The following is a 23,859-nucleotide window of genomic DNA, read 5'->3' as shown; positions in this document are numbered from 1 at the left end:
GATGTTCTCCTCACACCACACAGTACAGCTCCGCATTCACACAGGAAAGGGAAAAGGACATGGAGAGAGGGAAAGGGCAAGAGAGAGTGAGAGAGAGCACATTAGACGACTTTCCTGTTTCCCGTTATATGAAACATCTCTGCCATTAAACGTCAGCAATGGGAATTGGCGGAGATGTCTCGAGCAAGTAAATGTGCCAAAAAAATGTAGCACCCCAAAGATCAATGGACAGGCAAAAAGATGCAAATGAAAGCCTCACTCTGGAGTCTGGAGAGTGTGACAAGAAACACGACACTCCCTCATCTCCTTTACAAACTCAGCGGATGCGAGAATTCAGTTTGAACTAGCTCCAGCTTCGTTTAGGGAATTGACGATACATAATTCAATGGAACCAGAGACAAAATGAAAAGAAGTAACAAAATGGTGGGGGACGGGCCAAATAACACTTGTGTAATCAGCAGCATGCAAAGAGAAAACACCACCCGGTTGATCGCGGGCCAGTGGAATGACAAGTCGGGCTCCAGAGGGATAGAGTGGCTGTTTAATCAGTGTGAACGGTTAAGTAATCTATAGCTGTGACCGACAGACTAGTTCTGTGCATTTTAGTCAGACATGTTTGATACAGGATACGTTGACCAAGTCCCAGAGATAGGAAGAGAGAGGGATGAACTGGAAACGTCTTGGTTGCCTTGGTTGACCCTGTAGTTAAGTCCCAGAGATAGGAAGAGAGAGGGATGAACTGGAAACGTCTTGGATGCCTTGGTTGACCCTGTAGTTAAGTCCCAGAGATAGGAAGAGAGAGGGATGAACTGGAAACGTCTTGGATGCCTTGGTTGACCCTGTAGTTCAGTCCCAGAGATAGGAAGAGAGAGGGATGAACTGGAAACGTCTTGGTTGCCTTGGTTGACCCTGTAGTTAAGCCATGCTTTTTTAATGAGAGCAGAGATCCTGTTAGGCCACGGAGACTATATAAATAGTCAATGATCATTGATTATATTTGTATGATGGAGACAGAGCTACATCTCTGATGTGACTTGTTAAGAAGGATCCCAAGACTAAACCCTTATTTTGTTTGCCTTGCCTTTTAAGCGGCCAATAATGGAATGAATCCAAACTAGTCGAACATACGGTGCATTTGGAAAGTATTCAGACCCCTTGACTTGTTCCACATTTAAATGTCTAAAAACCCTGTTTTTGCTTTGTCATTATGGGGTGTTGAGTGTAGATTGATGAGGGAAAAAAGGTATTTCATCCATTTTAGAATAAGGCTGTAACGTAACAAAATGTGGAAAAAGTCAAGAGGGGTCTGAATACTTTCTGAATGCACTGTATAATTGCCCAGCTCAGATTGGGTGTTTATTACATAAATCACTATCCACAAGCTTCATTTTGAACCTTGAACCTAAAATTATATTTATGGCATTTTGGTGTCATTACCATACTCTTGTGTTCAGTGACCAATGTTGGTGTGATGAGTGACATTACCTGAGACCTGCCTAGTCTGAAGCTTAGCAGTCCAACGCAGTCTTGTAGGCACGTAGGAGACCCGAGTTCAAACCCAGTCGGTGACAGTTGTAAAGCACAGACGTCACTGGTACCCTGTGTCGTTAACCCTCAGCGCAGTCCACTCTGCCGTGACACACACACACACACACACAACTCTGCCGTGACCTCATTTAAGTTCTATTCTCCCCTGGACAGATTGGACCGGCTGACCCCGGCCCCTCTAAGTCCTTTTAAATCCAAGGGGGTCAGGGTGAGTGACAGAAGCGGGTAGGATGTGTTATTAATGTCTTATTACTATGTTATAAGCGTGTTAATATGGTGTAATAGGGAACACAGACAGACAGACAGACAGAGCAAAGACAGGGCTGAGGAAACTGAAATCACACCAAAGCCCTTCGCTTAGAAGGACCGATGGGGGGTGGGCTGGGGGTTTATTTACACAGTACAGGCTGTCTGGCCCTGCCTGGAGGTCTGAGAGATGGACTGGCCCTCTGATCAATAATCTATTAGTGGAGAGACATGCCTCTGAAGGCCCCAGACAGACTCACACACACCTATATACACACTGTATGTCTGTGTGAGTACAATTGTATGTGTGTGTGTGTGTGTGTGTGTGTGCGCATACCTGTGTTTGTTCATGTCCATGTTTTATGTTTGCATGTCTTTGTGCATATGTTGACAGCAACTGTGTACGCATGCAGCGTGTGCTGCGTTTGTGTTCTTGCATGTCTCTATTTTCTCTCTGTGTGTGTGTGTGTGTGTGTGTGTGCGTGCGTGTGTGTGCGTGTGTGCGTGTGTCTAGGTACTGCTCTGTTTCAGTTGTCGTGAGCAGCCTAGCTGTTTGGAGAAGGAGGTGCTTTCTGTACCCTTGAGTGCCATGGATACAGGAACCTTTGAAATTGTTTTTTTTCTTGGTAAATTTGATTGGTGGATTCAAGTAAAGTATTTAAAATGTGTGTGTGTGACAGCATGGTGATTGAGTAGCAGCAGGAGTGAAGGGGATAATGGAGGTGATAGAAGGAGTATCAGAGGTGGGCGCTCTGTGTCACATGGTCTCGTCTCAAAGGATGTTGGGATACGCAGGGTGCAAACAAGGTGGACTACAGAAGAGAGCAGAGGTCTCACTGTGTGTGCACTGCATGAGAGTGTGTGTGTGTCTTGTGTGTGTGGGGGGGGGGTCTGTGTGTGTGTGTCTATGTCTCTGAGTGTCTTTCTGTGTGTGTGTGATACATTGCATGAGGATGTTCTGTCTCCCGTTTGTCTCCACATTCATACAAACAGGTTTGGATTGGCTGTCTGTCTTTCCTCCAGTGATGATAAGGGTTTAGCATTGTTGAAGGACGTCTCTAAAATGTGATGTGGTAAAAGGTTGGGGACAGCTTGTGGAGTGCTGTAGCCTAGCAGGTAGAGCATTGGGCCAGTAACCAAAAGGTTGGGGACAGCTCATGGAGTACTGTAGCCTAGCAGGTAGAGCATTGGGCCAGTAACCAAAAGGTTGGGGACAGCTTGTGGAGTGCTGTAGCCTAGCAGGTAGAGCATTGGGCCAGTAACCAAAAGGTTGGGGACAGCTTGTGGAGCGCTGTAGCCTAGCAGGTAGAGCATTGGGCCAGTAACCAAAAGGTTGGGGACAGCTTGTGGAGCGCTGTAGCCTAGCAGGTAGAGCATTGGGCCAGTAACCAAAAGGTTGGGGACAGCTCGTGGAGTGCTGTAGCCTAGCAGGTAGAGCATTGGGCCAGTAACCAAAAGGTTGGGGACAGCTCATGGAGTGCTGTAGCCTAGCAGGTAGAGCATTGGGCCAGTAACCAAAAGGTTGCTGGTTTGAATACCCGAGCTGACAAGGTGAAAAATGTATCAATGTTCCCTTGAGCAAGGCACTTAACCCTAATCTCCGTACTACTATGGCCGACCCTGTAAAACAACACATTTCACTGGACTTATCCAGAGTTTATGTGACAACAGAACATTATTTAGTTGAAGTAGTTTGTGTGATCCATTAATAGACATGGATCAGGTGTAAATATACTGCTGCTATATGTCAGGGTGTTGGATGTCCATCGTGTACCGGTAGGATTGATGTTAGAGGCTCTTAGTTACAGTAAAAGTTGAAATATTTAGTTGGCTTTTGTCAAGTACAAAGCAGTCTCATAACTCATATCGTCTTATACTGTAAGTTGTCTCATACCGTATGTAGCTATTAGAAGCTCTTGAAGTGTTGTGGCTGAAGACCGGCTGATGAGGAGCTTGGCTACAGGTCTGAGTTCTGGAGTTCTCTGTGTGTTCTGTTTGCTTGGTGAAAGGCACACGTTGTCGGACACCCGCAGGCACGAACACATGGACGCGCACATACAGAGTGAGAATCCCAGAAGCACAGCTAGTCAGTGGTAGGAACAAGAGTCGCTGTATTTTCCCTCCTGCAACCCGGGTCCTGGTCAGGCAGAGTAAAACAGTCAAGCTGTGAAGTAGTCAGGTAGAGCTGCAGAGAATGGTGATGACTATACTCACTACTTCTGCTCCCTAAACAAATGTTCTCCAGGTTGAACCTCAGCGTTGCATCTTCTTCTCCAGGGCCAGATTTATTTGCTGCTTGGCAGGCCCGGAGGGGGGGTAAGGCAGATCCATCCCCCCGATAAGATACTCTGCTGGGGAAAAGACAAATGGTGCCCGGAGGCACACTGTTATGCCTCATGTCCACCAGATGCATCAAACTCTTTGCGTTCCGGGGGAAGTCATTAATTGTCAGTGGAGCAGTCGGCAACGCTACGTTCTGTGAACCGCATGCGTTCAAAACTATCAACTTGCGCGTTGCTTTACGGTGAGGAGGTACAAACAGAGGTACACACACAGAGCGAACGTCAAGTACGGAAAATACCGGCGTTACATCCTGCAAAACAAAACTCATATCATCTGGTGGACATAAGGCAGGACACCGATGCCAATCCGGCTCATCCATCCTCTATATCTATCAATCAAATCAAATGTATTTATAAAGCCCTTTTTACGTCAGCCGATGTCACAAAGTGCTGTACAGAAACCCAGCCTAAAACCCCAAACAGCAAGCGATGCAGATGTAGAAGCACGTACATTACTGTTGTTGTGGTACGCCCCTGAGGGATCCATTCTTTCACACGCTGAATCATTTTGGTTTTGTCAATTTTGTCCTGAGACTCACTAAAACCCACCTGGCGCTCGTTTCGGAAAGCGGACGTAATCGAAGCGGGAAACACTATTGCTGCACCTGCCAATGGAATAATGTCACGCGTGTTTTGAAAGGGGAGCGGAGAATTGAAAATGATGTCCAGAATGCCTAAGCAACACCACATTGGTGAACACCATTGCTTGTTAACCCCTCTAGAAAGCGTTATGAGGGCCACCGAAAGCGTTGCCCGTTTTCTTTCTTTTCATTAATTCGCCTACTAAATGTACACACTTCAGAGGGTTAAATTCAGACACTGGGGTCTTCAGAGAGTCCTGTGGAGGGATGTCGTATTTATCCTCCACCAGCTGCATTGCTATTCACAGCAGCAAAGCTGAAAGACCGATAAGACCCTACCGATCCAACCCTGCACTCTTCCGCTTATTACCCAACTAATTAAATTCAGCTTTCTGACGTGCGTCCGCCTATACAAACGACCAAAGTGAAGGGAATCTATTGACTGTCTAATTATTCTTAGTACAGTGAAACTTGAATGTGGCCATGAATGGACTTGAAGGGCCAACCCAGGCTTAGACTAGAGAGGCTTCTGGGTAATTGCCCGAAATACAAAACACTTTGAATTTAATAAGATGCAACCGAAATCAGAAAGCCTTTAAAGGACAGGATTGAAGGCGGAAGAGATTGAATAATTGGAAGGGCTATTTCTTTGAAAGAGGGATTATAAGGTTACATGGATGTCTGTTTACCAGCTAAAAATTAATATATGTTTGTTAATCAGCATTTGGGCTCTGAGGCTTCCCTCAAATCCACAGAGAATTAAATTGTAATTATATAGGATATGCTCTTTTCCACAGTGACTTCAAATCACACACAATTGAACGTAGGCTACAGTGGCTGAGCCTTGGGGCGATGAGTCCATGGAAGAATTCAGGGCCCAGTGTTTTCACGCTGAGCAAAGTCCTATCAATTGAAACTGCGTGGAGAACAATACTAAATCCCATCATACGCACCATTGCAAATAATTCATTCCAAAAGCGGGGTATTCACCAATTAGGTGAGGCGAAATGATTTGGTGAATGCTACCGCCGAGCCGGTCCACGGCATTCTAAAATTAGAGCCAAGCAGGTGTGATTTATTAAAGTTTGGGCCTGCCGTCATAAACAGGAGAAAACAATGAAAGTGGGGATAATGAATCGCAGGTGGCAGAATGGGGAAAAAAATCTATCTCTCTCTCCCTCTCTCTCTCGCTCTCTCTCTCAATCGGATCAGCAACTCTCTCCCAATTTAACAGGATATTCTCATTTGAATTCACGCCCGAACAGCTGCATATTAATTTGGGGAAATCAACAGAAAAATTGGGTCACCTGCAGTTTATTCATTCCCCTACGTTTTTCATTATAGAGAGAGAGACCTGCTTCTCAGAATGCATTTAATGAATTCATCTTAGTCTGGGCATCGTGGGTAGTCTTTTATTTGTATTTTTTTCCTGAGGAATATTTCTGTCTGTAATAAAGCCCTTTTGTGGTGAAAAATTCATTCTGATTGGCTGAGCCTGGCTCCCCAGGGGGTGGGCCTATGCCCTCGCTGCACCCCTGCCCAGTCATGTGAAATCCATAGATTAAGGCCTAATGCATTTATTTCAATTGACTGATTTGCTTATATGAACTGTAACTCAGTAAAATCTTTGTTATTTTTGCTCAGTATAGAAACGGAATTGGTTCCTTAAAGAACCCTATATGGAATCCAAGGGTTCTATATGGAACCAATTTTGGCTCAGTGAAGAAGAAGTATGTAAAGATGACTACTGGTCACCTTGGTGTTCCAGGCCTACTACATTGCAGATGTTGCACTGCATCAGCCAATGGTTGCGTGCCACCTCCTCGACAGTCGAGCATCAGGTTGCTTTATCATATGATGTTCATCTGATATGTTAAACACCCATCCAGACGTTGTTAGATCTGGCGTGCATCTGCAATGTAGTCAGCCTTGAACAGGTCAAGTCTTGGATTAGGGGTCTTTGGCCAATCAATGACCTTTCCTCGTCTCTGGGTAGAAATCGACCTGACAGTGTGTTGTGGCCCACACCTCTACACACATGCTGGTATAAAAAACACTGTCCGGACACTTTGCATTTGGACCTTGACTTGGAATCAGTTAAGTAGTGACGAGGTGAGAGTTGTTCCTCTGACCGTGACGACGGAGGCTCAAAGCACAGACAGTTATTTGAATGAATTCTCCTAAGTTATGGTGAAGCGGCAGGACGGCGCAGGACACCGGCAGGACGGCGCAGGACACCGGCAGGACGGCGCAGGACACCGGCAGGACGGCGCTAGTGAACTCCACCCTGCGGTGTGTGTTTGAGACTATGACTACGGGTGCCAAGCTGCTCTAAATAAACCCTGTTTGACTCTTACCACAACCCCCCTCTTTTGTTTTCAAGATTCAAATGATGACGTCATGTTTTGCAACGTGCCAGTTTCAAAGTCTCTTGTTTCAGTGTTTTTCATAGCTAGGACCAGGAGTTTTACCTGATTACATTTATAGCTTGTAACGAGGGGTCAGTAGTTTTACCTGGTCAGGTCACATGGTCCAGGGAAAAGTCCAATAGATAGCACTTCTACAAAAGCTCTTCCTACGTTTCCTCTTGACCTTGGGAGGCGACTTCATCACAAAGGGCCAGATTTCATGTACGTACTGTATGTGGGGTGTATAGGGAGGGTGGAGGAGGGAGGAACTAACAGGAACAAAAGAGAGCGCTCTGGGAGAGAGGTATCGGCACCTGGCACACTTCTAAAGAGCCAGCACTTCAGACATCTAAATCCCTTCAACTGAGCCCGTGTGTGTGTGTGTGTGTGTGTGTGTGTGTGTGTGTGTGTGTGTGTGTGTGTGTGTGCGTGTGCGTGTGCGTGTGCGCGCGTGTGTGTGTGTGTGTGTGTGTGTTTCTAACGGTGTGTGTGCTCTTCACCAATCAAACTGATTGCACAGAGACTCAAATGAACTCTGACCTGCAGTCAAGCTCACTAAGCCAGTCTCAGGCCACAACCCCGGGTCCTCAACCGCTGCACCTCTCAACTTTTAGGGCAATATTTAGCTGGCTTAATATAAGCCTGTGACTTTTCAGAGGATCCTCACCACTGACTTTGAAACTTTTAGAATGGTCTATGCTATCAGGGATTCTTGGGACGTCCCAACTCTGACGTTACCCCATTGACGTTGACATTTGAAATGGTTAAGATAAGGGTTAAAGTAAAGGTTAAGATTAGGTAAGGGTTAAGGTCAGGGTTAAAGTAAAGGTTAAGATTAGGTAAGGGTTATGGTTAAGGTTTGGGGTAAGGGTAGGGGTTAAGGTCAGGGTTAAAGTAAAGGTAAAGATTAGGTAAGGGTTATGGTTAAGGTTTGGGGTAAGGGTAAGGGTAAGGGTTAAGGTCAGGATTAAAGTAAAGGTTAAGATTAGGTAAGGGTTATGGTTAAGGGTTGGGGTAAGGGTAAGGGTAGGGGTTAAGGCTAGGGTTTAGGGCATGGATGTCTCAAGGATCCCGGGTAGCACTACCCAATTTAGTTGGCTTAATATAAACCTGTCACTTCACGGAGTGGCTGAGACATTTGCATTTGAACGAAAGGGTGGAGTGTATTGACAGACTGTGTGCTGTAGCAATTGAATTAGTGATCATATCAGGACCATTCAATAGAGTTTAGATGACTCCCTGGTGTAAACACGTGGGTTTATTTAGTGACTGCTGGGGTTTTCCTTTGTGTTGTACCTTTGTATAGGGATTCTTTAAAATGGCTTCCGGCAATGGCCATGGGACTGATTCATGTTAATGAATCACTCAATGGAGTCATCCTGAGGAAATTATATCAACATTTACGGCAATCCAATCTTAGTCACTAATTCTCCATTTTAAGTCTGAAGATGTATTCGTACTCATCGTTGAAGGTCATGAAAAACATATTCCATTTCAATCCTCATTTCAACAGAGCTTTCGACTAAGTGTTCTCAGCGTTCCGCTGTGCATTATTCGCTCTCTGCTCAAAGCCTAAATGTTCTAGGAATGAGTGAGTCACAATCACCGCATGTTGTACTCAGATGGAATGGAAAGGGATGGACTTATTTATAGAGGACCGTTGCAGGGCAACATCAGTTCAGAGCACTGTTAGATATGTGTCTCTTCAAACACAATGGACTTCAATGGAACTCAGTGAGGTTGTACACTCTGCCATCAGGTATGGTGGTTGTTTTAGAAACATCACACAGACAGACGGACGGACGGACGGACAGACAGACAGACAGACGCTGTTATTGTCAGATACACCAGACAGATAACAGTGATATATGTTGTTTTACAGGGTCAGACATAGTAAGTAGTACATGCCCCTGGAGCATTTTAGGGTTAAGTGCCTTGCTCAAGGGCACATCAATATATTTTCATCACCTTTCTGGCTTGGATATTTGAACCTTGCGGTTACTGGCCCAACACACTAGACTCCCTGCTACCCTACAGAGAGAGAAGGGGGTGGAAGGGGAAGAGAGGTATTCTGTATGGTTTGGCATGTAAAGTGCCTGTTAGGGGTTTATTAAGCAGTAGCATGAGTGACTGACTCGTCCTTGACCCTGAACAGTGCCGGTACATTTATTGTGAAGATTATCCATTGTTGCTGTAGCCATTTGCTCTAGCGATTTGCTCTCTCTCTCTCTCTCTCTCTCTCTCTCTCTCTCTCTCTCTCTCTCTCTCTCTCTCTCTCTCTCTCTCTCTCTCTCTCTCTCTCTCTCTCTCTCTCTCTCTCTCTCTCTCTCTCTCTCTCTCTCTCTCTCTCTCTCTCTCTCTCTCTCTCTCTCTCTCTCTCTAGGACAATCCTCTGATCCTGCAGTCAGACAGGAATGTGACGGTGAACGCAAGAAACAACCTTGGTCAGCTAACAGGACAGCTCACTGTGGGTGAGTCAGCCTCCGCCGCCACCAGCTGGCCACACACACACCCGCCCCACACACACCCTCGTTCACACACACACATGCAAACACACCCGCCCCCACACACACACACACGAACAAGCACACACACACACTAACACACACACAGATTACCTGGACTCTTGAACAAAAGTAGCCCATCTTGGGTAGTTGTGTTCCAAGAAGTGGAACCCCAAGACAGCAGGGTCTCAGAAACCCCCGGGCTGGGGAGAACCCGACCAAGCACATGATGGGGCTTCCGTTAACTATCCCCGCCCCCTGGGCCACAACGCATGGTGCCTCACTGACTGACTGACTTGCTGGCTCCAACACATCATTCTGGGGGAGTTCTGCATTGTTCCGGAAGTCCGGAACAGAATTCCCTCCTCTCCTCCTGTCATAGATTCCAGAAGGATTCCAAGGGTTTCTGAAGGAGCTCTGAGTCAGCATGTTGACAACACTCACACACTTTCTAGTCAGGGGGAAAGGGGCTTTCGGAGGGAGACTGTGCACACGTTTTACTGGACTGCTGCCCCCTTGGATATGGCCATGATTGATTGGGAAACTGGTATCTGGACGGGACTCATACATAGCAGTAACACTGGCAGACTAGTGGACCCACAGGAGAGAGAGAGAGACTCAACCTTCTTAGATGGCTATCATTGTACTTATCAGCTTAGTGGTCTCTGGTCCAAGGAGATAAGGGTACCTGGTGAGACCAGTGTGACCCTGTCTCTTAGTGTGGTACTCAGGCAACCTTAGTGTGTTAGTCTCTCTCTCTCTCTAATATTTGTCTCTTCCTCCATTCCCTCTGACTCCTCCCCCTCCCTCTTTCCCTCTCTCTATCGCTCTCTCTTCTCCTCTCTATCTCTTACTGTTCTCCGTCTGTGAACTGGCTAGTGATAACATTCATCTTCCAATAGGAGAACAGTGTGGTACTTTGGAGTTTTACTCCACATCCTGATCGTCCCATCCACAGTTTCCTCTCTCTCTCTCTCTCTCCCTCTCTCTCTCTCTCTCTCTCTCTCTAATTTACTCTATCTCTGTATGTCTCTCTCTCTCTCTCTCTCTCTCTCTCTCTAATTTTCTTTCTGTCTGTCTGTCTGTCTGTCTCTCTCTAATTTTCTGTCTGTCTGTCTGTCTGTCTGTCTGTCTCTCTCTCTCTCTCTCTCTGTGTAATTTACTCTCTCTGTATCTCTCTGTCTCTGTCGGTCGGTCTGTCTCTCTCTCTCTCCCTCTCTCTTTAATTTTCTCTCTCTCTCTCTCTCTCTCTCTCTCTCTCTCTCTCTCTCTCTCTCTCTCTCTCTGTCTGTCTGTCTGTCTCTCTCTCTCTGTATTTCAAAGTTCCTCTGTCCATAAGCTCAGATAAATTATATTACAGTCAATTATGAGACACACTTTGAAATCACGGCTGACGTGCTCTGATCATAAGGTCCTTGGAGGAGACACACACACACAGTTCACTTGGTGCTATTAGGGCATTGGAACTCCACACACACACACACACACACACACACACACACACACACACACCTTATTCCCCTCCCTCAGCCAGTTGCTAAAGGCCATGAATTTACCCCGTGGCACAGAGGAACAGACAGGGCCATCACTGAGCCTTGAGCACTGCACTCTGTTTTATCCTCCTTCTTTTCCTCCCTCCCTCCCTCCTTCCTCTCTATTCCTGTCACCTCGTTAATTTGAGTGAGGACCTGTCACGGCCCATATCCGGATCAGGGCTCGTAAAAATGAAAAGTGAACTTGGCCCACTGAAAGTAGGCTTTTGGCCCCCCTTTCTGACACCAAAATGCTATTTGTCCTCCTCTCCATGTAGAAATTGCCTTTAACCACAGATCTAGGATCAGCTAAGCCTCTCTAAATCCTTAACAATCAGAAGTGAAGAAAAACTGAAAACTGTCCTTGGATCAGTCTACAGCAGCAATCTCCTAGTCCTGTGTCCTCCTTCCCCCCTCGGAGAGAGAATAACATCATGAGAGTATTTTCTGGACGTGGTGCCCAGCTGCTCGGAGGACAGCGAGGGCAAACGGGAACGTCTGTTGTCTTTTTTTGTTGTTGGGGTGTGTCATTGACTTTTCATTTGTATAAGTGCATTCTGGGTAATAAATGGCTTTCTCACTTTGCGGGAAGATTTCATTACGACCGTGGCAGGAGACAGGCGACCAAAACTGGCGACGGGGGCCAAAATGCATTTTTGGGAAAGACAGCGCATAAGGGCGTATGTGACTGTGAGTGTGTGACAACAACGTCACAGGGATCACTCTCACCCGCCACGCTGCCAATTCTAGAAGTGACTTTCACCGTCCAGCTGAACACTCTATCCAAAACACTGCTTTTATACCCATTCCTCTCCTTGTCCCTTTCCTAGAAGAAATGGACTTCAAACCATAAGCTGGCAAACTCCCCTATGACTTTGTAATGAGCTTCTAAACTTCGGGCTTCATTTATGTCCCGTTATCTTCTCCTGCTCAGTAATTATTTTCTCTTTTATCTCGGAGGAATCGTTCCACTCATTTTTTTTGTCCAGCTGCTGTATCATGTGGAATGGATTAAGGCAAGGGTGGGAGTGGGAGATGTTCTGTGATTACCACACAGGACTTTGGGGTAAAGAGATGAGGCACTCTGATTGGATCCCCGCTCTGTCACCCATTCTTAGCGTCCAATAGGAACAGGTGTTGAAAGCTCTACTTCCTTGTTCTTTTGGTATTTGCTCTTACTTGCTATTAAGCAATTTGGTATGTCCTCAAAGTCTAACTTGCCCTTGAGTCATTCTGGGTAAGAGACAGCTTCAGTGACAAGAATATGAATTATACATTTGATCATGTCTGCTGTGCCTGTACGGGGCACAGGGCCGTCTTTCCCTGTGGCTACTACCGACCGTTTGCAACTGTTCTTCACAGGTGGCATATAAAAGAGGATGAACTAGCAGTGCATGTGCTTTGTGACGCGAGATCATTCTCAATGAGAACATATTTGCTAAAGGTATGTTGGGACGTGTTAGAATAGAATCTGTCCATTTTTATGAAGGAAGTACTCATTTAGCTTTGCTCCCATCAATGTCATGCCGGTTATTGATGTGTGTGTACAGACGACACCGCAGGCCTCCGTGTTTACAGACAGCCATGAAGAGTGTGTGATTAAATCCACCTTTTAGCATCGTCTCTTCTTTGCCTCCTTCGTCTCCCTGACCGAAAAGATTCTCTTGATTAATGTGTCGGATGAAAACACACTTTTTCCCTTTTTTCTCCCGCGCTCTTTATTAATGAGTGTAATCTTATTTAGATACATAATTTGTGTATGTTTGTCCATAAATCATGTGTAGTTCTAACCTGGGGTAAAAGTTGCTGCGCGCTGCAGTTTTCTGACTGCTTCACTCCACGGCTCTTTAGTTTTTCAAAAAGCACCTTCAAAGAGTCGAAAGGTCTTCTTCCAGGAGACTCCGCTCTCTGACTGATTTCAGCACTTCAAAAAGAGACCAGCGATGACCTCGTTGTTTCGCAGAGTTGCATCACCTTCTTCAGTGTTTACTTTTGAAAGTCCAAATTAATTCAGCATTTCTCAGCCCTCGTTCAAAGGGGCCGTGACGAACTAGCTCGACGAGTTCCCGTGACCAACTAACTCGACGAGTTCAAAACTTCAACTTTTTTCTTCAGACTTTATATTTTGACAGGAAAAAATGACTCCAGACTTTGTTGTCTCTTCCCCCATTCCCTCTACTTTGTATTTGACAGGTCAAAATGGCACCAAACAGGGATTGCCCCTTCCCTCTTTGTGGTTCTCCCCAAACCCCCAAACTGCCCTCGTTCCAGACTGACTGTCTGCTTTCTCACGACGCCTGGATGTTGAACATATTCACGAACCACATTATATCCTACAGCAATGTGATGCCTGACAGTCGTTGACGTGGGACTCTGCCTTTGGTTGGTGCAATGTCACGTCTGCAATGTCACATCTGCAATGTCACGTCTGTAATGTCACGTCTGCAATGTCACGTCTGTAATGTCACGTCTGTAATGTCACGTCTGCAATGTCGCGTCTGCAATGTCACGTCTGTAATGTCACGTCTGTAATGTCACGTCTGCAATGTCACGTCTGCAATGTCGCGTCTGCAATGTCACGTCTGTAATGTCACGTCTGCAATATCACGTCTGCAATGTCACGTCTGTAATGTCACGTCTGTAATGTCACGTCTGTAATGTCGCGTCTGTAATGTCGCGTCTGCAATGTCACGTCTGCAATATCGCGTCTGCAATGTCGCGTCTGCAATGTCGCGTCTGCAATGTCGCGTCTGCAATGTCGCGTCTGCAATGTCACGTCTGCAATGTCACGTCTGCAATGTCGCGTCTGCAATGTCGCGTCTGCAATGTCACGTCTGCAATGTCACGTCTGTAATGTCACGTCTGCAATGTCACGTCTGTAATGTCGCGTCTGTAATGTCGCGTCTGCAATATCACGTCTGTAATGTCACGTCTGCAATGTCACGTCTGTAATGTCGCGTCTGCAATGTCACGTCTGCAATATCACGTCTGTAATGTCACGTCTGCAATGTCATGTCTGCAATGTCATGTCTGTAATGTCACGTCTGTAATGTCACGTCTGCAATGTCATGTCTGCAATGTCACGTCTGTAATGTCACGTCTGCAATGTCACGTCTGCAATGTCACGTCTGCAATGTCATGTCTGCAATGTCACGTCTGTAATGTCATGTCTGCAATGTCGCGTCTGCAATGTCGTCGGCCAGGAACCCGATCTCTGATTTAACAAGTGACATTTCCTGCGTGTTCAATATCACCACAGAGGATCATCCTTCATCCTTCTCTAATCACAGGAAAATCTGCATCAATTAATGATCTCGAGCAGCTCGTTTATAACGCCCTGTTGTCATTAATCTTCTGAGGAGCAAAAGTTTCAGACGACAGTCCAGACCCAATATCTCCTCGGTGTGGGCTGCTGCTGTCAACGTGGATATAACTACTTCTTATCACCGGTTGTGGCTAAGTGGCAATGTCCTTGTCTTCTCCAAAGTGTTCCAAAGTGCCCTAACAAGCCACCCCGTGAAGTGTTGTGAGTGTAAACTCTGCTCTAGAGTGTTTCCGTTGACGTCCAGCAGCCATTTCCATCTCTTATATTACATTTGCAGTTATTTTGGTCATTTAGCAGACACTTATCCAGAGTGACGTTCATCTTAAGGTAGCTTGGTGAGACAACCACTTATCACTGTCTTACACCACATACAGCTGCTGTTTAAATTAATCCGTTTTGACGTTTTTTAACGGTGAGGACATACGGAGCTGTCAGGGAGTCAGTCAGAGTCAGTTAGCGCTGCTTTTGGCTTTCCGACGACGTTAAAAATGTAAGAGAGCATTCTAAATGTACCTCACTTAAGTCAACGTTTTTCTTAAACTGAAGTCATGTACCTCAGAGCCAGAGAACAAAACGCACCTAGACCACGGGCATGAAAACATGGAATGTTCATCAAGTATTAACAGTGGCTTAACGCCTGGTTGTTGAATCCTGTTATCTTTCCTGCGTGGTGTTGTTGCTCTGCTTGTGTGTATAGGAGTAATTCCCCTGTGTATCTGGGGGACTGGAGGAGATGTTGATGATCTTTGGAGCGTATCTACTGTAAGTGGAAGTCTATGGGATCTGAAGGACGGTTGAGAGTTGAGGTTGTTGACGCCGGGCGCTGTTGATGCTGAGCACTGCTGTAGCCATGTCACAAATGTAATCAGAGTCAAACTATTTGACTTTTCTTTCTCAAAGTCAAACAGTAATGTGGAAATTCAATGAGAGGCGGAGTAGAATGGAAGAGAACAGCGCCCTGGCTGGGGGTGGGGGGGTGAATGCTTCCTGCTGTGACTCGATGCCTTGGTCACTGCCGCATTTACATGTTTTTTGAAGCATCTAGTGATTTATTCACAACCGTGGCGTCTAAGTGTGTCGCCGGACCCCCGAGTGCAACGCCCGCCACCCCACATCCGTCACACCAGCATCCTCTTCCTTAACACACCCCCCTACGCCTGCAATTCCCCTTCTCTCCCGGAGCAAGAGAGAGGGAGACAGAGCAACGGAGTGACATCAGCAGGAGAGAGTTTAATTTGAATACCGCACTGTTGTTTTGATGTAGTCTGCAGCGATGCCACGGCTATTTATTTCTGCTTCTCAGTTTGTCACCCCAATCTCTCTCTCTCTCTCTCTCTCTCTCTCTCTCTCTCTCTGTCTCTCTCTCTCTCTCTGTCTCTTGCTCTGTCTCTCTCTCTCTCGCTCTCTCTCTGTTTCTCGCTCTGTCTCTCGCTCTCTCTCTCTGTCTCTCTCTCTCTCTCTCTCTCTCTGTCTCTGTCTCTGTCTCTGTCTCTCTCTCTCTCTCTCTCTCTGTCTATTGCTCTGTCTCTCTCTCGCTCTCTCTCTCTCTGTTTCTCGCTCTGTCTCTGTCTCTCTATCTGTCTCTCTCTCGCTCGCTCTCTCTCTGTTTCTCGCTCTGTCTCTGTCTCTCTATCTGTCTCTCTCTCTCTATCTCGCTCTGTCTCTTGCTCTGTCTCTCTCTCTCTCGCTCTCTCTTGCTCTGTCTCTCTCTCTCTCGCTCTCTCTTGCTCTGTCTCTCTCTCTCTCACTCTCTCTTTGTCTCTCTCTCTGTCTCTCGCTCTCTCTCTCTCTCTCTGTCTCTCTCTCTCTCTCTCTGTCTCTCTCTGTCTCTCTCTCTCTCTCTCTCTCTCTGTCTCTCTCTCTCTATCTCTCTCTCTCTCTCTCTGCATCCTTTTTTTTCCTCCCATCCCTTTTGCTTTTCTGTGTCTGCTTGTATCATATCCGTACCATCGCCAGCAGGCAGAGCAGGAGAGAAGCCAGGCACAGCATATGAATAAGGGCCCCTGAGAAACCCATCATAGTAAGATTCGGTCAAGTGGGGATTAATCAAATGAGCACATAAATTAACACTTTTCTTAATGAGGACTCCTGTCGTTATCGGCATCCATTGGAATTAGGTTGGCTTTATCTGCAGGAGTGGGGTACTATTAATCTCCAACCGTCATCATTATTCCACGTTTTTTCTTTTAATCAGATGGGGCTCGTAGAAAAACAAGTTGTCCAACTCTGCAAACCACTTCTAGGAGTCTACATGAGGAGGATCTGAATTGCCTACATGATGGGTTTTTTAAACGACACCAGCAGAAAGAAAGAAACAGAAACCACGTTTCATTTCTGAACAGATTGATGCCCAACTTTGTTTGATTTTTCAAGATCAATTTCAAGAGACGACAGTATAATTGCCTCCAATACTAATTGTTATCAGAAATGTATCTCCGCTGGATAACAGCCCACAGTGTCTTTATTGCAAAACTATTTCAAATCCTTTCATCCTCATTGGAACAATTATTTTCGTTAGTACGAATCAATGAAGACGGAACAGAAAAAAGTGCCATTTAAACAACAGAAAAACGAGCCTCGGAATCCAGAAACACACATTAAAAAGACAACCTGAGAAGTAAACAAACAACAACAACAAAAAGCAGTGAAAAACCAGCCAGCACAGCAGGATAGCTTTAACTGTCCGATGTGTTTAAGGGCCAGAGAGGGAGCGGCCATTTTCTTTACCTTATCAGATGGAAGGTAATCCCAGGTTGATCACCAGTAATAAAGTCTTGTTATGACTGACATGGCACTCTTGGGATGCTAGTTGACAGATGGAATGGCTGAAGAGCACAGCTCCGAGCAGCTAGCAGTAGACCTGCTGGAAACCTCCAAAAGATACAGGCTTTAACCTCAGCTCACAAAGACTTAAGGCCAAATGAAAAGAGAGGAGGAAGAGTGGATTGGATTGGGATGGAGGGAGGGATGAAGAGGCAACAAACAAATAACGCCCTCTCCTATCAGTCCCTGAAGGTTGGAAAGATTTGGAGGAGGTGATAGCTAATAGCCATGTATTTTTTTAAACCTTTGACCTGATTATGTAAGACAAGCAATGGTTTCTGGTTGTAGACCAAGGCTTTTCTGCCTCAAGTCTTCAGTGGAACAGGGGCACATGGTCAGGTTTCCTTATTGTGGGCTGTACAGTACTGCCATATGGTTAGAGTTACAGAGGCTGCAGGTCTAGCATGATAGGTTGTTTTACATGACCATCCATGTCTCCATTCACAACCAGCCATTCAAAAACAAGGCTTTTCAAATAGATATTGTTCAGTATAAAGGCAACATTTAACCACAAGCTGTTAAGTCAAGTACTTCAGTGTAAGAACCTGTTTGTACCAAGTGGTACACTATGTCTCTCACCATCTTTCACGCTCTCTATCTCTCAATTCAATTGGCTTTTCATTAGCATGGGAAACATATGTTCACATTGCTGAAGCAAGTGGAATAGATAAAAAAGCAAAAGATAAATAAACAGTCTGTAACGAGTTTCGTCTTCATACGAAGGAGAGTCGGACCAAAATGCAGCGTGTGGTTTACGATCCATGTTTATTAATAATACGAAACACGAATCTCCAATACAATACTACAAAACAAAACGTAACGAACGTAACGAAAACCTAAACAGCCTATCTGGTGAAAAACACATAGACAGGAACAATCACCCACAAACACACAGTGAAACCCAGGCTACCTATATATGGTTCCCAATCAGAGACAATGACGAACACCTGCCTCTGACTGAGAACCATATCAGGCTGAACATAGAAATAGACAAACAAGACATGAAACATAGAATACCCACTCAGATCACACCCTGACCAATCAAAACATAGAAAATACAAAGTAAACTATGGTCAGGGCGTGACAGTACCCCCCCCCCAAGGTGCGGACTCCGGCCGCAAAACCTGAACCTATAGGGGAGGGTCTGGGTGGGCATCTGTCCGCGGTGGCGGCTCTGGCGCTGGACGTGGACCCCACTCCATGACAGTTTTAATCCCCCTCCTAAACGTCCCTAAATAGGTTACCCACCACAATGATAACATGGGACAGAGGGACAGCTCGGGACAGAGGTAACTCGGGACAGATGGGTAGCTCAGCACTGAGAGGAAGCTCAGCACTGAGAAGAAGCTCAGCACTGAGAGGAAGCCCAGGCAGGTAGTAGAAACTACCAGAACCTGGCTGGCTGGCGGTTTCAGCAGATCCTGGTCGACTAGCAGATCTGGGAGAATCTGGTCGACTGGCGGATCTGGGAGAATCTGGTCGACTGGCGGATCTGGGAGAATCTGGTCGACTGGCGGATCTGGGAGAATCTGGTCGACTGGCGGATCTGGGAGAATCTGGTCGACTGGCGGATCTGGGAGAATCTGGACGACTGGCGGATCTGGGAGAATCTGGACGACTGGCAGATCTGAGAGAGTCTGGACGACTGGCAGATCTGGAAGAGTCTGGTCGACTGGCAGATCTGGAAGAGTCTGGTCGACTGGCAGATCTGGAAGAGTCTGGACGACTGGCAGATCTGGAAGAGTCTGGACGACTGGCAGATCTGGAAGAGTCTGGACGACTGGCAGATCTGGAAGAGTCTGGACGACTGGCAGATCTGGAAGAGTCTGGACGACTGGCAGATCTGGAAGAGTCTGGTCGACTGGCAGCTCTGGCTGCTCCATGCTGACTGGCTGCTCCATGATGACTGGTAGCTCTGGCTGCTCCATGCTGACTGGCTGCTCCATGCTGACTGGCAGCTCTGGCTGCTCCATGCTGACTGGCTGCTCCATGCTGACTGGCAGCTCTGGCTGCTCCATGCTGACTGGCTGCTCTGGCTGCTCCATGCTGACTGGCTGCTCCATGCTGACTGGCTGCTCCATGCTGACTGGCGGCCCTGGCTGCTCCATGCTGACTGGCGGCCCTGGCTGCTCCATGCTGACTGGCGGCCCTGGCTGCTCCATGCTGACTGGCGGCCCTGGCTGCTCCATGCTAACTGGCAGCTCTGGCGGCTCCTTGCAGACTGGCAGCTCTGGCGGCTCCTTGCAGACTGGCAGCTTTGGCGGCATCCTGCAGACAGGCAGCTCTGGCGGCTCCTTGCAGACTGGCAGCTCCATGCAGACTGGTAGCTCTATGCAGACTGGCAGCTCCATGCAGACTGGCAGCTCCTTGCAGACTGGCAGCTCCTTGCAGACTGGCAGCTCCTTGCAGACTGGCAGCTCCTTGCAGAATGGCAGCTCCTTGCAGACTGGCAGCTCCTTGCAGACTGGCAGCTCCTTGCAGACTGGCAGCTCTATGCAGACTGGCAGCTCCTTGCAAACTGGCAGCTCTATGCAGACTGGCAGTTCTGAACAGGCGGGAGACTCCGGCAGCGCTGTAGAGAAGGAAGGCTCTAACAGCGCTAAACAGGCGGGAGACTCCGACAGCGCTGGAGAGGAGGAGGGCTCCGACAGCGCTGGACAGGCGAGGCGCACTGTAGGCCTGATGCGTGGTGCTGGCACTGGTGGTACTGGGCCGAGGACACGCACAGGAAGCCTGGTGCGGGGAGCTGCTACCGGAGGGCTGGGGTGTGGAGGTGGTACTGGAAAGACCGGACCGTGCAGGCGCACTGGAGCTCTTGAGCACCGAGCCTGCCCAACCTTACCTGGTTGAATGCTCACGGTCGCCCTGCCAGTGCGGCGAGGTGGAATAGCCCGCACTGGGCTATGCAGGCGAACCGGAGACACCGAGCGCAAGGCTGGTGCCATGTAAGCCGGCCCAAGGAGACGCACTGGGGACCAGCTGCGTAGAGCCGGCTTCATGGCATTAGGCTCGACGCTCAATCTAGCCCGGCAGACACGCGGAGCTGGAATATACCGCACCGGGCTATGCACCCGCACTGGAGACACCGTGCGCACCACTGCATAACACGGTGCCTGTCCGGTCTCTCTAGCCCCCCGGTAAGCACAGGGAGTCTGCTCAGGTCTCCTACCTGGCATAGCCATACTCCCTGTTAGCCTCCCCCCAAGAAATTTTTGGGGCTGCCTCTCAGGCTTCCATCCGCTACGTCGTGCTGCCTCCTCATATCTGCGCCTCTCAGCTTTCGCCGCCTCCAGTTCTTCTTTGGGGCGGCGATATTCTCCTGGCTGAGCCCAGGGTCCTCTTCCTTCTAATTCGTCCTCCCATGTCCATACCTCCTCTTTGGGCTGCTCCTGTTGCCTCTTCTCCTGCTGCACCTTTGGGCGGCTACACTCCCCTGGTTTAGCCCAGGGTCCTCTCCCGTCGAGGATTTCCTCCCATGTCCAGAAATCCTTATTGCGCATCTTCTCGCGCTGCTCCTGCCTGTTGACACGCTGCTTGGTCCTTTTGTGGTGGGTGATTCTGTAACGAGTTTCGTCTTCATACGAAGGAGAGTCGGACCAAAATGCAGCGTGTGGTTTACGATCCATGTTTATTAATAATACGAAACACGAATCTCCAATACAATACTACAAAACAAAACGTAACGAACGTAACGAAAACCTAAACAGCCTATCTGGTGAAAAACACATAGACAGGAACAATCACCCACAAACACACAGTGAAACCCAGGCTACCTAAATATGGTTCCCAATCAGAGACAATGACGAACACCTGCCTCTGACTGAGAACCATATCAGGCTGAACATAGAAATAGACAAACAAGACATGAAACATAGAATACCCACTCAGATCACACCCTGACCAATCAAAACATAGAAAATACAAAGTAAACTATGGTCAGGGCGTGACACAGTCACAAATGAACAGTAAACATTACACTCACAAGTTTCAAAGGAAGAGACACATTTCAAATGTCATTATGGCTATGTACTGTGTTACAATGATGTGCAAATAGTTAGAACTCTCTCTCTCTCAACTGCCCTTATTCTCTCTTCAAAAACCATTGCATCTTAGCCCTCAGGTAAACACCTGCAATGGAGGTGAGGTGTGATATGTGATGGTTTGTAATGTGTTTGTGTTTTGTATGACATTGACCCAACAAAGGGGATTTTTAAGTCTAATTCTCTTTCTCTCCTGCACTCTCTCCAGGCTCGGAGATGGTGGAGGCCCAGTGTCAGAGGTTCGAGGTGAGGAGTCCTGACGGGGAGCGGGTGCTCTTCTCCGCTGACGAGAAGGAGATCAGCATCGGCACTGAGAAACTGAGGGTGACAGGTAACGCATATACGCATGCATGCAGACACAAACACACAGGCGGAGAGCAGCAGGTAGCCTCTAGGGTGACAGGTAGCCTAGCGATTAGAACGTTTGGCCAGTAGCCGAAAGGTCACTAGTTTGAATCCCCGAGCTGACAACGTGATCAATCTGTTGATGTGCCCTTGAGCGAGGCACTTTACCTTAATTGCTCGCTGTTGAGGCAGACCCTGTCTGGGACCTCACTCTGAGGGGGAGTTGGGATATCCAAAAAACACATTTCAAATTCACACATAAATACTACTACACACTTGTACATGTTTGTACTAGGACAAATATAAGCACCCCCCAAATGATTGTTATTAAAAACCCAGTGCAGTCCTGTGTTTTATATATATGTTGTACATTAGTTACCTCTCTGACAATAACAGATGGTTTTCAGATTCCCCCTCCCCACTCAGACCACTCCCAGACAATCCTAGCTAAATTCTTGCTTGAGAAATTGCTCTCTTCAAAGAGAAGATATTTTCTTTTGCCAATTTTTGGCCATTTTAATTCAATCGTTACCCACAAATAATGTATATATAGAGTAGACTGCCTATGCATAAACGGAGAACCAAGTGGTAGTTATCTTTTCAAGGAAATTAAATCAAATATGATTAGACTATATTTTACTACAATGTATGTAAATCATTATTGATAACGGAAAGAAGTGCAGGGCGCTCAACCAACCAACCATTACCCATTTATTTGTCTCTGCCAGCAAATCATCCTCCCAAAGGATAAGCTATATCACGTATGCAGAACGTAGCTCAAGAGAAAGAGAAAGTCTCCTCATCAGTCCTGCTGCTTCAGGTTCAGTAGCCATACGCGTGAGATCAGGTACGCGTGTCGTCTCTATTAAATAGAGTAGGCTATAGTCTGTACATGGGCGGAGAAACACGTGGCACGTTATCCTTCCAAGGAAATGTACTTCCTAAATAGGATTAGGCTATGGGTTACTACATTTGGTTAGAAATAAATATTGATCGCCCATATTTGTCTCGGTCTGAAAATCGTCCCACTCCTAAAAGGTAGGCTATAAAACGTAGCTCAAGAGAAAGTGCAAGTCTCTCAGAATCTGCTCTCTTCAAACTACTTCTAGACTATTTGCTGATGTGGCAGAGCAGTACCGACAGCCTAATATAACGGGCCATGTGAGAATCTCTGATGATTTAACCTATTCCTTAGGGTATGTTTGAGCGTTCTGATATTGCCTATAGGGAGCAGAATTGTTGAGTCCATGCCTGGCAAGTGAGCTGTGTCACATACGCCTAAAATAATCTTGCGGGACTGAGGTTGGGTTTGAAGCAGTTGTAGGTACAAGTTATATGTTAAATGCGGGTCAGTTGGGTGGATTTACCCAGTCTAAAAGGCTCCATTCACAGGTCAGTGCTCCCATAGCAACCAGATAGATTGTGATGGTGCTAAGGGCCTGTGTGCAGCAATGCACAGCGACTGCTAGTGAGTGGGTTGAGCAGAACTCAGACAGTTGTTGTGTGTGGCCTACATGCAGACATCAGCATTAGATAGAGAGACAGGGACTGAGAGAGAGAGGGACGGAAGAGACAATTAAGAGAGAGAGGTAGGGAAAAAAGGAGAGAGAGAGAGAGAGAAAAGATTAAGAGAGAAAAAGCACATGCCTATCTCTGTTTGCTTTCCTGGCGCGGTGGTCTCTCCCGGTAAACGAGGCGGCGGGGAGGTCAAGTGGAAGCAGTCGGGGGTCGTGGGCGAACAGACACCCCTCCTCCGTCCTCCTCCTTTTCCCTTCTGTAATTGGAAAGATCTGTCCATTACAAAGCCAGGAAAGAAAGAAAGGGGGGGGGGGTGAGAGTGAGAGATGGAGGGAGAGAAAGTGGCGGAGGTCTGCAAGGTGATTGATGTTGGCTTTCGTCGCTCACGTCCGGAGAATGGAAGCATGGATGAAGGAGGGAGGGTTGGAGGAAGGAGGGAGGGTTGGAGGAAGGAGGGAGGGTTGGAGGAAGGAGGGAGGGTTGGAGGAGGGAGGGAGGTTTGGAGGAAGGAGGGAGGGTTGGAGGAAGGAGGGAGGGTTGGAGGAAGGAGGGAGGGTTGGAGGAAGGAGGGAGGGTTGGAGGAAGGAGGGAGGGTTGGTGGGAGGGATGGAGGGAAGAAACGGATGTTTCTGTATGTGCTCCTTGCA

The 23,859-nt window shown here is 47.2% G+C and overlaps 1 protein-coding gene across 1 annotated transcript in view; it reads left to right on the top strand.

The window, feature by feature from the left end:
* Positions 1–23,859, top strand: part of LOC139419720 (zeta-sarcoglycan-like) — a 288,649-nt gene that overhangs the window by 218,405 nt on the left and 46,385 nt on the right. Inside the window, exon 5 of the mRNA XM_071169707.1 lies at positions 21,558–21,680. Within this exon, the coding sequence (XP_071025808.1) occupies positions 21,558–21,680 (123 nt within the window). The remainder of the gene's footprint in view (positions 1–21,557; positions 21,681–23,859) is intronic.

This window comes from Oncorhynchus clarkii, chromosome 10 (assembly GCF_045791955.1).
Source record: "Oncorhynchus clarkii lewisi isolate Uvic-CL-2024 chromosome 10, UVic_Ocla_1.0, whole genome shotgun sequence".
Taxonomy (NCBI): Eukaryota; Metazoa; Chordata; class Actinopteri; order Salmoniformes; family Salmonidae; genus Oncorhynchus; species Oncorhynchus clarkii.
Note: the sequence above shows the minus strand (reverse complement) of the source record. Positions and strands in the feature narration are given on the sequence as shown.